This window comes from Pteropus vampyrus, unplaced genomic scaffold (genome assembly GCF_000151845.1).
Source record: "Pteropus vampyrus isolate Shadow unplaced genomic scaffold, Pvam_2.0 Scaffold85, whole genome shotgun sequence".
Taxonomy (NCBI): domain Eukaryota; kingdom Metazoa; phylum Chordata; class Mammalia; order Chiroptera; family Pteropodidae; genus Pteropus; species Pteropus vampyrus.
Genome location: NW_011888866.1, coordinates 7875297 through 7889748, shown reverse-complemented (window position 1 = coordinate 7889748; position 14452 = coordinate 7875297). Strand labels below are relative to the sequence as shown.

Genomic DNA, 14452 nt, shown 5'->3' with positions numbered 1-14452 from the left:
ATCTATTTAACTTTGTTTAGTCCAGTATTTCCCATATGTATTCTACTATAGTACTTTTTGTTGTTGTTGTTTTTGTACACTTATGAACATTATGTGGAAATTTATATGGTGCCCTAAACTCAACCTACAGGCACAATGCTTTTTCTATAATGGAATGCAGGATTAAAAATTCAAGAATGGAAAATAAGTGATTTAATGTTTCCAGTTTTCAGGAGGTATACATATATTTTGGCCTATTACAGTGTATTGAATTATATTATTTAAAAATCTCTTTTTATTAAGCTAAATATCTGAATAAATGATAAAGGCTTGAAGGCTAATCAGCCATAATAAAGATAATTGCATCACTCCATTTTTAAATTATGTATGGAAAATCCTTACCATATAGTTCAGCAAATCCATTCATAGGCACACGAGATGTACCAGTGACAAACTGAAGTAATCTTATTCTTTTTTCTGAATCCATCATTAAAACAGCCTGAATAAGGTAAAAACAGCATGTAGGAATACCATTGAAAAAAAGGGTTACAAAACTCTCCTGAAAAATATGCTATCAGAATTTAGTTAGAGCATTAATGATCACTTATTAAATCTGCATGTTTCTTTCAGTTAAATTGGTGTTTAGGGGTGGTTTATAAAGTTCTTAAAAATTTCATTTCCAAGGCTATGTGGTAACTCTTTAGAATGGGATTATAGCTTAATCAAGTAACAAAAATTTCTCCTTAGATGTGACTCATGGCTTTTAAAAAATTTTATTTATTGATATTTTTGAGTGGCATACACATTTCTCCAGAAGACTGAGACTTCCAGAGAATAAACAGCAGGTTATTGCAAGTTCTCTTGAAAAGTCCCTTCTTTAGTAAGGAACTATAAGTGTCTATCTCAACTGTCCCTGCCAATAATACCTTCTGAGCACTTTACCTTACTTATCTATAACTATGTCTGGAGACTGGGACCATACCCAGAAGGTAGATGTATACAGTACAAAATTAAAGATAATTTGTGCTGGCCTATATTTGTCTTATCTATAAGAGAAGGTAACTAGTATAGTTAAATATGACTGAATCTATCAAAAGTAATTTATGAAAACAGAAGCTTTCAATTACCTTCCAAAACCACTGGATGACTGGATGGTTGATACTGTAGCCATTTTTATACTTTGTGTGTTCTCGCCAGTCGTTCACATCAACGTCTCCCAAGCCACACATAAGAAGCTGCATAATAAGAAATGTCAAACTGTAGGCAAGAAAAATGGGTACAAAAGTCCTGTTTTAAATGTTATTATGAAACTAATATTTCTTACCTCTAGCTCATTTTCATCAAAAATTTTGATGAGATCCTGTGGTATTAGTTCAAAAAATCCCTAGAAGAATGGATTTAAAAACCTAGTTAGCAAGGTCAATGGACAATCCTTTACTTTAGCTCTTGGGTGCTACTAGATTCCTACCATTATACATTCATGGGCTCTAAACTCAACTGAGATTTAATATTGGCAAGAAAATCTAAGTGTCCATAGTCTGTTCTCTCACTGAATCCTCAAAGTGGCAATTAGAAAACTTCCCCATACTTCTCAAGCCTTGTCACCCCCTTCTTTACAGCAGATAATTTCTATCTGAGAGAGAAAACAGAGGTGATTATGCAGGATGGAATGTACTCAACCTTCCACATCCCCATGTACCAACCGGCACCGACATCCATCATGACCTCCTTCTGACTGCAGTGGAGAGAGGTACCACTTCCTCTCTGTGCTTCACCTGCTTCCTCAAGGAGGCCATCTCACTAAACCTTCTCTTTATTAGCTCATTCTTTATGCATTTAAATTTGTTCTAGCCACATCTACCTTAAAAACAAAACAAAAGGGCAAACACCTCTTCTTCTCTTCACAGCCAAGTTCTTGACAGTGTTATACATTCCTGAATCTAACTATTCACCTCCTATCTCTCAACTCATTGCAATCTGACCTCTATGCCTCTGTTCCACTGAACCTATTCTAGAAAATGCCCAAAACAGCTTTGCAGCCAAATCTGATAAACACTTTCTAGTTTTATGTCTTAGTTGACTTCTCTGCAGTATGATATTGTTGAAAACACCTTTGTTCTTGAAACTTTGCTGTTGATGGGTTTTCACTGATGTCTGCCTTTGCTAATTTCCTTTAGTTTCCTTTTTTACCGTCCATTCCTTAAATGTTGGTGTTCCCAGGTCTCCATGTGTGGCCGTCTACTTTCACCTTTCTGTTCTTTCAAATTTTCCACAGCTCTACTACGTATCCACAGATGATTCCCAAATCCATACTGCCACCCCAAATATCTACCCTTTAAATCACTCTATGCTGTGAATCTCCCCTCCTGAACACCATTCAAATGCACATACAGCTCTCTTCCCAGCACCACTGTCTTTGTTCCTGTCTTTGCCTGCATTATGGTAACACTTTCCCAACAGCCTCTCCTGCCAGTCTTGCCCTCCTCTAATTCACTACATGTCATTTCTAGAATGATCTGATTAAAATGTAAATTGAATTCCGGAGTTTTCTTGTTTAATGGTCTTAAATGCCATCTTCCTTCCCCTCACTGGACTTCAGAGAAAACTCTAACAAACAGGCCCTTCATAATCTGGTTTTGGTCAGCTCTCTAGGCTTAGTTTTTACCTCTTACATCCTCTTACCCAGTATAGAAATTGCTTGTATTTTCTCTAATGTGCACATACTATTGTATTGCCAGACTTCACATGTGCTGCTCCCTCTGCTTGGAATTGCATTTCCCTCTTTTCTGTGGTTTGCCAAACCCTCTAGTTCTTCCCTGCCCTTGCTTCCACCTCTCTCTGCTCTGGTTTCTTCTTCTCTTCTGTGCTTCCCCAGCACTTCAGCTTTGCCTCTATCCATTTTACTCTTTAGATTATCTGTTCCTTGATAGCAAGACCTATGTCTTTTTGCCTCATATAGCACCGGACACATAATCAGTGCTCAATATTGAATAAATAAAAAAGTATGTAATCATTATCTAACAGAAGATTTTAAGTTAGCTTAAGACATGAGTGCCCTGACCATAGCTTAATTGTTCATGGATTGGGGAAGTTTAAATAACTTATAAATTTATATTATGAATAAAATACAGCCACAGAGAAAGGTAGCTATACATCTTGAACATGTAAGGATCTCTAATAGATAGCTGATAAGAGAATAAAACAAGTTGCAAACCAATATGTATAGCAAGATCCCATTTAGAAAAAGAAACAAATGGCATATTCTACTATCCCTATAGCATTTTTGCTCCTTTGTTCACCTAAGGTTACTCAAGGTGAGGGGTGTAGGACTAGAAAAAGGTGAAAGGCAGTGATAGGTGTGAAGGTTTATTGCATGGACTTCCTGAATGACTGAGTTTTAACAGTGAACATCTATTCACTTAATATTTTGTTAATATAAAAATATAATTTAAATAGTTTTGAAAGGCAAGTCACATACTAATTTTTTCTGATGTGATAAGACCCAATATTGAAAACTTATGTACTGTACTCTGAAATTCCAGAAGAGCAAACAAGAGAAAATGAATACCTCTTTAAAAGCAGCCATTTGCTTCTGGATTCGGTTCACAAATCGCCACTGTATTACAAGACTAAAAGAAACAAAACATTTCATCTTTTTCACATGAACCAAGAAAAAATTTTAAGGTACATTTGTTCTGGCTAGAAACAAAAAAATAAAGACTGGCTGGGCCCAAGGCAAAATTAAATATGAGCGGGTAATAGGGCATTCCTATAGGAAGAGAAAAAGATCTGAGACTCTGGCTAAAGAAAAAGAGAGTGTACAACGAGTCTTCCCAGAAAGAAGTAAAAATTATTTCCAGTAAAGTATTTGCTAAGTATGGTAAAATACTTACTAACAAAATACTTACTAAATATATTCCTTTTTGTTCTTATTGGTGACAACTATTTCTGATCCACCAATTTTCAACTCATGTTGATGTGTCTAAAATTAAACACGATACCTTGATATGTTATTTTAGTGAAAAAAAATAAAGTATACATATTATAGTTATACCAGAAACCTGGTGTTTTAAATTAAATCCATTCAAAAGCTAAGAAAACTTAAAATATTAGTTTTACTAAAATAAATATGAAATGAGTCAAATGTCAAAGAAAGCAGAAATTCTTGCTGAGAGATAGCTTTTGTTACTGGAAAATAATTTTAAAATAGAGCACAGAAGTGTGTTGAATATCTGCAGTAGTTAACATCTAAACTTCAGTTATAATATTTGTTTCACAGTTTATGTGCCACTTTAATTAATCAAAATTTACAAACCTGTCCAAAAAGTTCTTCATCTATGACAAACCTAAGGTCCAATTCTGTTGGATCATTTTCAAGAATCCATCTTAATGAATTGTAATATTCACTGTCCTAAATGGAAAAAAATTGCATATTTAAAACTTATTTATAACAAGAAGATACCTGACTCTGCAAAGAAATTACACTGAGGAGCTGAATAATTGAACAAAAGATAAAATGGTCTTGGGACAATTTTTTCATATACACACAAGTATTATAAAAACAGATCAGTGACTAGTAAGTGTGAGAGTAAAAATGCATATATTAGTAGAGTGGTGAATGCTTAAGTTTAGAATTTATCTCCGTGTGGAAGCAGTAGAGGTGCAGATTTCATTATCCAGTTAAAAGTCAATAAAGCAGTTTTCAGAAGAATCCTAGCTTCCACAGATACCCAGGAGCACCTAGCACCTTTCTCATATGGTCTATGAGACTGCGTGTGAAATGTTTAAGCCGCTGTGAGGAGGCTGTTATTGATACTGGGCCCAAGTTAAAGAAAAATCTCAAATACAAAAATCTCAATTAACCAACTCAAATAACTGTACAATCTTATGATTTATAAAAAGAATCATACTGTTCACACTGATAATGTGTCACAAAAAAGAAAATAAAAAATGAACTTTGTACCAAAGAAGATTTCTCAGAATCCAGGTGTACAACAACACAGTGTTCGAGGCTATTAAATATGGGCTACAGCCTGGATTCAATACTTGCATTTCTGTTTCTTAAGGCCTTGCCTTTGAACTGTTATTTTGAAAACATATACTATGCATCATTGAAGATCACAATTCAAACACTGATGCAAGAAATACATTAAAATGTTGTATAGCATGTTGTAGTATTTAGGAAGAAATTTACTGATATCTGTAACTTTCTTTGAAATGCATCAAAAAATAAGATGGGTTGATGGATAGAGGGGTAGACAGGTGAAGAGGTATGTGAAAAGTAAGAGACAGGTGAAGAGGTATGTGAAAACTAAGTATAAATAAAAAGCCAATTGTGGAATGTGGGTGGTGGATATGCACATGCCCACTGTAAAAATTTTTCAATTTTATTATGTTTTGGAAATTCTTTCATAATAAAATGTTGGGGAAAATGTTCATTTGTGTTTTGGAACATTATAATCTATTAATTTCTTCATCATTAAAAGCTAACTCTTTAAAATATTCAGTTGCCAGTTAAATAATACTCTATTTTATAAGTGAAAAACACATACCACCGATTCCATATCATGAAGAGTTATTGGTTTGTGTAGCATCATCTTGTAAAATGGGCGGATGAAAAAACCTTGCAAAAAATCAAATGTATTTAAAATGACTACCAAGTGAACGAAATCAGATAATTACATTATAATTATATTGCATAATTATGCCATTACATTATGTAGTTATATAGAATTATACATGTAATTACATTATAATATGATAATTACAATTACATATAAAAAAGTTTTAAGCTTAATACCAACCATCCAACAATTTGCCATGATAAACTGCCATTCCAGCTACCCGGCCAATAAAGCAGAAGTAAGAAAGGTGATCTTCATTACACAACCCAGAGTTTGGGTTTATCTGTAGGGTATAATTATCCCTGTAAAGACAACCACATTTAAATGCTCCTCTCTATATTTCACGTAAAAATTTAAATACAACAATTATAAATTATCTCTCTCTCTTTAGAGTTGTTTACCTCTATTAGAACCACATCAGATCATTGATCTAATGGGTTTAAAAACAGTGATATCTGGCGAAAGGTAGAAACAACCCAAATGTTCATCAAAAGATAAATAGATAAACAAAATGTAGTATATGCACATTATGGGATATTATTCAGCCTTCAAAAGGAAGGAGATTCTGACACATGCTATGATATGGATGAACCCTGAGGGCATTATGCTAATGAAATAAGTCAGTCGCAAAAGGACAATAATGCATGATTCTCATATAATGAGGCACCTAGGGTAGTCAAATTCATGGAAGCAGAATGGTGGTTGCCAGGGGCTGAGGGAGTTGGTGTTTAAGGGGTACAGGGTTTCAGTTCTGGAGATGGATGGTAGTCAGGTTTGCACAAAAATGTGAAAGTACTTAATTCCACTGAACTGTACACTCACTTTAAAATGCTTAAAATGGTAAATTTCATGTTAAGCATATTTTACCACAATTTTTTAAAACGTTATTTTGAAACAACACTAGTTAAACGCTTCCCTTTTTGGCATATTGTAACATACATTTTTCTTGTGTCATACAACACTGTTACTTTCAAAACAGTGATTTTTTTCTGTATACAGTCATTGTAAAGGTACTTACGTAGCAGAATATTCAAACAATCCATAGTAAGGGTTAAACATTTCTTTTGAGATCAGAAAGAACCATTCTCTGGCGACTCCTCCGTAATCTAGGCCCTTTTCACCATCAAACTCAATCCACAGTCGAGCCTTGAGAAAGTCTGCTCTCTTGACACCCATAATCCTCCTGTAAGAGTCCTCAAGAACATTTGCACGGCGAAGTTTCATTTCTAATTTGCTTGGAATGTCATTCTGAAAACCCAGAGAAGACTTATGCTTTAAATCAATTCAACGTGACAGCAAATTTATCTCAGGGAAGTTGTAAAATTCATTGTATTCTACCTTGTGTCCAAGACCTTTTTTTCAGGGAAAACATGACTAGGAATATGGCCAATATTTCCTCTGTGGTATGAAAGAATTCATGCATTTTCTCTAGTCACTTAATAATATAAACTTCTGATTTTTGTATCTGAAGAAAAAGCTACTGATGGAGGTAATAATGGTCACATGAAGGCATTTCATGAAGTCTTTTCCACCTTTCCTCCTTGGAACCTATCCTGCGCCTCATTCCTTAATAGGTGCTAACATTTACAGACTGTGCCAGGCACTGTGCCCAGCATTTTAATGGGTTAATTGATTTACTTCTCATAACAACACTATGGAGAAGCTATTATTGTCTCCATTTTATGGATGAAAAAACTGAAGACAGGAATTTAGAAAGGCTTAGCTCCTGAGTCTTTGCTCTTAATGAATGGGCTACACTGTTAAGGATAAGACAGAGGAAAAGGTGCAGGATAGCTCAAGGTTTTGTAGCATTTGTTTTTAGTATTTTTATCTCTGTCCTGGTGTTCTGCTCTCTTGCTGTGATGTATCCAGATATGGATTTTGCTTTTTAAATCCTGCCTGGGACTTTTTGTTAAACAGGATTCAGATTCTCAGTCTCTTCCCCCATGCTCTTGAGTCTCTCCTTCTGGAATGACTTGTCTCTTAACCTTTATTTCATGTTTTTATCTCTTTATATAACTTTGTGGCATTCTGGATAATTTCCTCACAAATTTTCTCTCTTAATCATTGATACATTGTGATAGCTAAGAACACGGCTCCGTAGCTAAATCATTTGGTTTGTATCTAGCTTTAACACTGATAACCATGGGACTTGATCACGTTATCTAATCTCTCTATGCCTGTTTCCTCATCTGTAAAATGTGATAATAACAGTCCCTTCCTTATAGAGTAATTTAGAGATTACGTGAATAATACATATAGCTTGCTAAGAAGAATGCCGGGTATTTAGTGAGAGCGCAATAAGTACTACTGCTTTCATCATAATTTTGTGTTCTGTGACCTGTTTTTAAAGGCCTTGTTCCATATATCCTGCTGCCTGGAAGACATCACTAATTAGATACTATAACATGTTTACAAGTGTTCAGAGTGACAGAGGAGTGAGTGCTTCTATTCCACCAGCATCTTTTCATTAACAGTGAACATATTTACCAGACAAATGAATCAACAAAGATATACAATCACAAAGAATTTTAAGAAGTAGAAAACAAATTTCCAGAGCAATTATAACACAAAGTTATTATTGAATCTGAGTAAAAAGTTGCTGATATTTTACAGTTTTAGAATCGTATTTAGTATAAAATATTTACACCAAATAACTACTATATTTCATTCTTGTTAAATTTTGGATGAAAAAAATCTGTGGTAGCAGACCCACCATCTTGAATCTTTGGAAAAGCAGGCTTCCGGCTTAGAACGCAAGAAAGTGTAACCCAATATAGCCACCTAGTGGTAGTATTCCTAAACTGCAGGGAAAGGGGAAAAGTATGAGCAAATTAGAAAGGCATTAAAAAAACGGTCATCACCAACAGAAATGAAATAGATGAGTAGATGATGAGTTTAGCTCCAAACATTTTGAATTTATGGTGATGGAAAAAAAGTGTAGTGAACATTTCTGATCAGCAGAAGGAGACAAGCAACAAGAGCACTGTTCCAATTGCAGTTGTATTTTCAAATCATGCGGTAGTAATATGTTATATTTGAAGCTGTAGAGAATAAATGACTATCACTGGAAAACAATGGTCAAAGCAAAAAAGAAATCAAGAGACTCCTCCTACACAATGAAAGACTAGACCAGGAGATAATCTCCTGAGCTACTGTTGCTCAGATTCTACAAAGCCCAAGACCCACAAACCCTACTAGAAAAATAGGTTAGAGCTCTTTAAAAGCAAACTTTTAATACTATTTTTCCAGATTACAAGTTATCTTAAAAAATAAAGACATAAAATAATTGTGGTCTCTAATGATATATCAAATAAAAGGCATCCTTTCCCTATAAGAAACTAAAGTTGTTACAAATATAGAATAAATTCTTTATTACGTTTTTTCCTTTTTTTGATCCCTTTCATCCATTTTAAAATGCATTTCCCATTACTTTCGGTGTATATAACATTCATTCCTAAGAACTCATTATAAGTATCACTAACCTGCTTCTTCAACTTTCTTCGGAAGAACTCATACTTTCTTTTGTAATCCCTGGAGTAGGGAACTGCCTTGAGTTGAAAATTTTGGAAAAACAAAGAAGGTTTAGGTTGTTTTATTTTGGAAAAAGTTTCTCTCTGGGTATTTTATTAACATAAGTTAAAGGCATTAAAAAAGGATATTTGGAAACAAAAGTTTAATTTAAATAAAAACAAATATAAAACTTAAAGATTTTAATTTTTGTTTAAGTTAAAATTGTATTCAGCAATTCCTATGGCTGTAATTTTCATCATTTGATATTCTTGAAATGCAACATGCCAGAGACACAGGATTTTTTTTTCCAAGTAGAGAAATATTAGAAGTGAAAATTTCCATTTCTAAAGAGACTTTCAAAGTGATTTCTCCATTAAGGGAACAATTTGAAAAATGTACTTTTTCCTGAGGAGTTGCCTTTTTTATCCATTATTTTAAAAGACTAAACATGGAGATGAAAGAGTAATCTAAAAGAACTGTATCTTCAATTTTATTTATTTTTATGAATTAGAAAACATTTAAAACTGAAAAACAAAAAACGAAAAAAGTCGATATATAAAGAAGATAATGATTTTCTTATTAACCTGACTCGAGTAGCATAAACATCATGCATGGCTTGAGTGTGTTGTATATACATATCATATATATATGAGTGTGTCATATCTTCTATCTTATATATACAATGATTCCTGCCAAAAAGTTCAAGACATGACCCTGGAATGGATAGGGCACTGTCTGCCTCCTCACTTGGTACAATCTTGGATCCTCTCTAATCTGCTGTGGACTGCCAACATCCTTTGTAGACAATGGCAAGTACCAGCCTGAGCACAGCAGCCCACTGCCTTAGCATTTTGACTGCCTGGCTCACTAGTTTCCCAAAGCTATTGTGTAGAGTAAGAATTATTAAGACCTGGAGTAGGGGTGGTGACGGAGAGAACTGCAAATGTGCTTCACTCTCACTGCATGTAGGGTTACTGATTTTTGTATCTGAAGAAAAAGCTACTGATGGAGGTAATAATGGTCACATGAAGGCATTTCATGAAGTCTTTTCCACCTTTCCTCCTTGGAACCTATCCTGCGCCTCATTCCTTAATAGGTGCTAACATTTACAGACTGTGCCAGGCACTGTGCCCAGCATTTTAATGGGTTAATTGATTTACTTCTCATAACAACACTATGGAGAAGCTATTATTGTCTCCATTTTATGGATGAAAAAACTGAAGACAGGAATTTAGAAAGGCTTAGCTCCTGAGTCTTTGCTCTTAATGAATGGGCTACACTGTTAAGGATAAGACAGAGGAAAAGGTGCAGGATAGCTCAAGGTTTTGTAGCATTTGTTTTTAGTATTTTATCTCTGTCCTGGTGTTCTGCTCTCTTGCTGTGATGTATCCAGATATGGATTTTGCTTTTTAAATCCTGCCTGGGACTTTTTGTTAAACAGGATTCAGATTCTCAGTCTCTTCCCCCATGCTCTTGAGTCTCTCCTTCTGGAATGACTTGTCTCTTAACCTTTATTTCATGTTTTTATCTCTTTATATAACTTTGTTGCATTCTGGATAATTTCCTCACAAATTTTCTCTCTTAATCATTGATACATTGTGATAGCTAAGAACACGGCTCCGTAGCTAAATCATTTGGTTTGTATCTAGCTTTAACACTGATAACCATGGGACTTGATCACGTTATCTAATCTCTCTATGCCTGTTTCCTCATCTGTAAAATGTGATAATAACAGTCCCTTCCTTATAGAGTAATTTAGAGATTACGTGAATAATACATATAGCTTGCTAAGAAGAATGCCGGGTATTTAGTGAGAGCGCAATAAGTACTACTGCTTTCATCATAATTTTGTGTTCTGTGACCTGTTTTTAAAGGCCTTGTTCCATATATCCTGCTGCCTGGAAGACATCACTAATTAGATACTATAACATGTTTACAAGTGTTCAGAGTGACAGAGGAGTGAGTGCTTCTATTCCACCAGCATCTTTTCATTAACAGTGAACATATTTACCAGACAAATGAATCAACAAAGATATACAATCACAAAGAATTTTAAGAAGTAGAAAACAAATTTCCAGAGCAATTATAACACAAAGTTATTATTGAATCTGAGTAAAAAGTTGCTGATATTTTACAGTTTTAGAATCGTATTTAGTATAAAATATTTACACCAAATAACTACTATATTTCATTCTTGTTAAATTTTGGATGAAAAAAATCTGTGGTAGCAGACCCACCATCTTGAATCTTTGGAAAAGCAGGCTTCCGGCTTAGAACGCAAGAAAGTGTAACCCAATATAGCCACCTAGTGGTAGTATTCCTAAACTGCAGGGAAAGGGGAAAAGTATGAGCAAATTAGAAAGGCATTAAAAAAACGGTCATCACCAACAGAAATGAAATAGATGAGTAGATGATGAGTTTAGCTCCAAACATTTTGAATTTATGGTGATGGAAAAAAAGTGTAGTGAACATTTCTGATCAGCAGAAGGAGACAAGCAACAAGAGCACTGTTCCAATTGCAGTTGTATTTTCAAATCATGCGGTAGTAATATGTTATATTTGAAGCTGTAGAGAATAAATGACTATCACTGGAAAACAATGGTCAAAGCAAAAAAGAAATCAAGAGACTCCTCCTACACAATGAAAGACTAGACCAGGAGATAATCTCCTGAGCTACTGTTGCTCAGATTCTACAAAGCCCAAGACCCACAAACCCTACTAGAAAAATAGGTTAGAGCTCTTTAAAAGCAAACTTTTAATACTATTTTTCCAGATTACAAGTTATCTTAAAAAATAAAGACATAAAATAATTGTGGTCTCTAATGATATATCAAATAAAAGGCATCCTTTCCCTATAAGAAACTAAAGTTGTTACAAATATAGAATAAATTCTTTATTACGTTTTTTCCTTTTTTTGATCCCTTTCATCCATTTTAAAATGCATTTCCCATTACTTTCGGTGTATATAACATTCATTCCTAAGAACTCATTATAAGTATCACTAACCTGCTTCTTCAACTTTCTTCGGAAGAACTCATACTTTCTTTTGTAATCCCTGGAGTAGGGAACTGCCTTGAGTTGAAAATTTTGGAAAAACAAAGAAGGTTTAGGTTGTTTTATTTTGGAAAAAGTTTCTCTCTGGGTATTTTATTAACATAAGTTAAAGGCATTAAAAAAGGATATTTGGAAACAAAAGTTTAATTTAAATAAAAACAAATATAAAACTTAAAGATTTTAATTTTTGTTTAAGTTAAAATTGTATTCAGCAATTCCTATGGCTGTAATTTTCATCATTTGATATTCTTGAAATGCAACATGCCAGAGACACAGGATTTTTTTTTTCCAAGTAGAGAAATATTAGAAATGAAAATTTCCATTTCTAAAGAGACTTTCAAAGTGATTTCTCCATTAAGGGAACAATTTGAAAAATGTACTTTTTCCTTGAACTCTGAGGAGTTGCCTTTTTTATCCATTATTTTAAAAGACTAAACATGGAGATGAAAGAGTAATCTAAAAGAACTGTATCTTCAATTTTATTTATTTTTATGAATTAGAAAACATTTAAAACTGAAAAACAAAAAACGAAAAAAGTCGATATATAAAGAAGATAATGATTTTCTTATTAACCTGACTCGAGTAGCATAAACATCATGCATGGCTTGAGTGTGTTGTATATACATATCATATATATATGAGTGTGTCATATCTTCTATCTTATATATACAATGATTCCTGCCAAAAAGTTCAAGACATGACCCTGGAATGGATAGGGCACTGTCTGCCTCCTCACTTGGTACAATCTTGGATCCTCTCTAATCTGCTGTGGACTGCCAACATCCTTTGTAGACAATGGCAAGTACCAGCCTGAGCACAGCAGCCCACTGCCTTAGCATTTTGACTGCCTGGCTCACTAGTTTCCCAAAGCTATTGTGTAGAGTAAGAATTATTAAGACCTGGAGTAGGGGTGGTGACGGAGAGAACTGCAAATGTGCTTCACTCTCACTGCATGTAGGGTTATGCCCTTGACCATTTACCCTTGAAGAAACAGGTGAGAGGACAATCCCATCAGAACACACTGGTACAAAGAGACTTACTGGTCCAGTTATTGCTACGTTCTGTAACCGAGGATCTTCCCATTGTGTTCTTTTTATATCTGAAAAGAAAGAAAAAAGATGTTCTTCATTCTCATGTACAAAATTCAATATTACAAAAAATAACGTAATGAAAAATCATGCTGCACATACTGTGATTTATGTAGAAGACTCTTCCATCTGTGTGAGTTCTTTCTTCCCATCCTGGCTATAATGGAGAATGTATTTTGATTATTTTAGGAAAGGATTTTAGATGTATGGGTAGAAAAACAGCATTGGTTATATGGTTACTTTAATTTGCATATTTCATTCTTAGTAGAACGCATCAACACTTTAATAATATTAGTTACAGTTGTTAAATAATGACTGTATTCCAAAATGTTTGAGATAACCAAGTTAGATTGGTGGCAGTTCTATAAACTTACAGGTAAAGGCCCCAGATCATTGGAAGAATCAAGCGATGTCTTTCCTCTCAGAAGAGCTGGAATTTTCAGTCTTGGATCTTCCTTTTTTGGCAAATAAAGAAAGCATGGCACACACAAATTTTAAAAGCCAATTTGTTACTATGTTTTCTAATATCAATGGATATTTAAAATATTCTCTTTTAAAAGTCTACTTTTATAATATTCATAGCAAAAAAAGTCCACTTTTATTTCATTTGCTTATTTCATCTGTAAAATAACAGTTTCTCCGTGTAAAATCTATCATTCTCAGCTTACAATATTCAGTTCTCAGATCTTAGAGGAGTTTCAGTGTTAACTAATCATCTCTTTCACAGAAACCATTCAAAGTATTTTGCCCTTCTCTTTAGGGATTGTGTCACTACATAGGACTCTTCTCTAAATAAAAATTAGTGAAAGAATGGGACAGTAAACTGGACCACATGTTATTTCTGAGGCCCTGAACATGCTTTTTGGCACCTATCTGTTAAAGTGTTGATTTATTAATATTTTTGAAGGTAACTCAAAAAGGTTATTAAAGTCAATCAAATTGTTGAGAGAACAAAATTCAATTTATTTGGATTAATTCACATGTTATTACTTTAATATTATTTTATTCAATAATTCATTAAACTATCTTAGTTTTATTTAGGTACACTGGTCTCTTAAATAAATTAATCAAAGTCTATTCACCTCCTGCTGATTTTCAGTAAATTTTCTATTAGTGGCGAACCAACAGTCAAAAAACTTTAAGCCTTACCTTAAAAGTACTAGCCTCACAAGGATTTTTGGATATTAAATGAGA

At 33.9% G+C, this 14452-nt stretch overlaps 1 protein-coding gene across 3 annotated transcripts in view; it reads right to left on the bottom strand.

Annotated features, from left to right (window-relative positions):
• Positions 1–14452, bottom strand: part of NEDD4 (neural precursor cell expressed, developmentally down-regulated 4, E3 ubiquitin protein ligase) — an 84301-nt gene that overhangs the window by 4963 nt on the left and 64886 nt on the right. For all 3 annotated transcript variants that reach the window (XM_011363447.2, XM_011363444.2, XM_011363443.2), the window contains 13 exons: positions 13633–13713; positions 13361–13415; positions 13211–13269; positions 12123–12188; positions 6622–6851; positions 5784–5905; positions 5532–5602; positions 4295–4390; positions 3888–3961; positions 3548–3608; positions 1304–1363; positions 1107–1214; positions 382–478 (listed from right to left, as the gene is read on the bottom strand). In XM_011363447.2, coding sequence (XP_011361749.1) covers positions 382–478; positions 1107–1214; positions 1304–1363; positions 3548–3608; positions 3888–3961; positions 4295–4390; positions 5532–5602; positions 5784–5905; positions 6622–6851; positions 12123–12188; positions 13211–13269; positions 13361–13415; positions 13633–13713 — 1180 coding nt within the window. The remainder of the gene's footprint in view (positions 1–381; positions 479–1106; positions 1215–1303; positions 1364–3547; positions 3609–3887; positions 3962–4294; positions 4391–5531; positions 5603–5783; positions 5906–6621; positions 6852–12122; positions 12189–13210; positions 13270–13360; positions 13416–13632; positions 13714–14452) is intronic.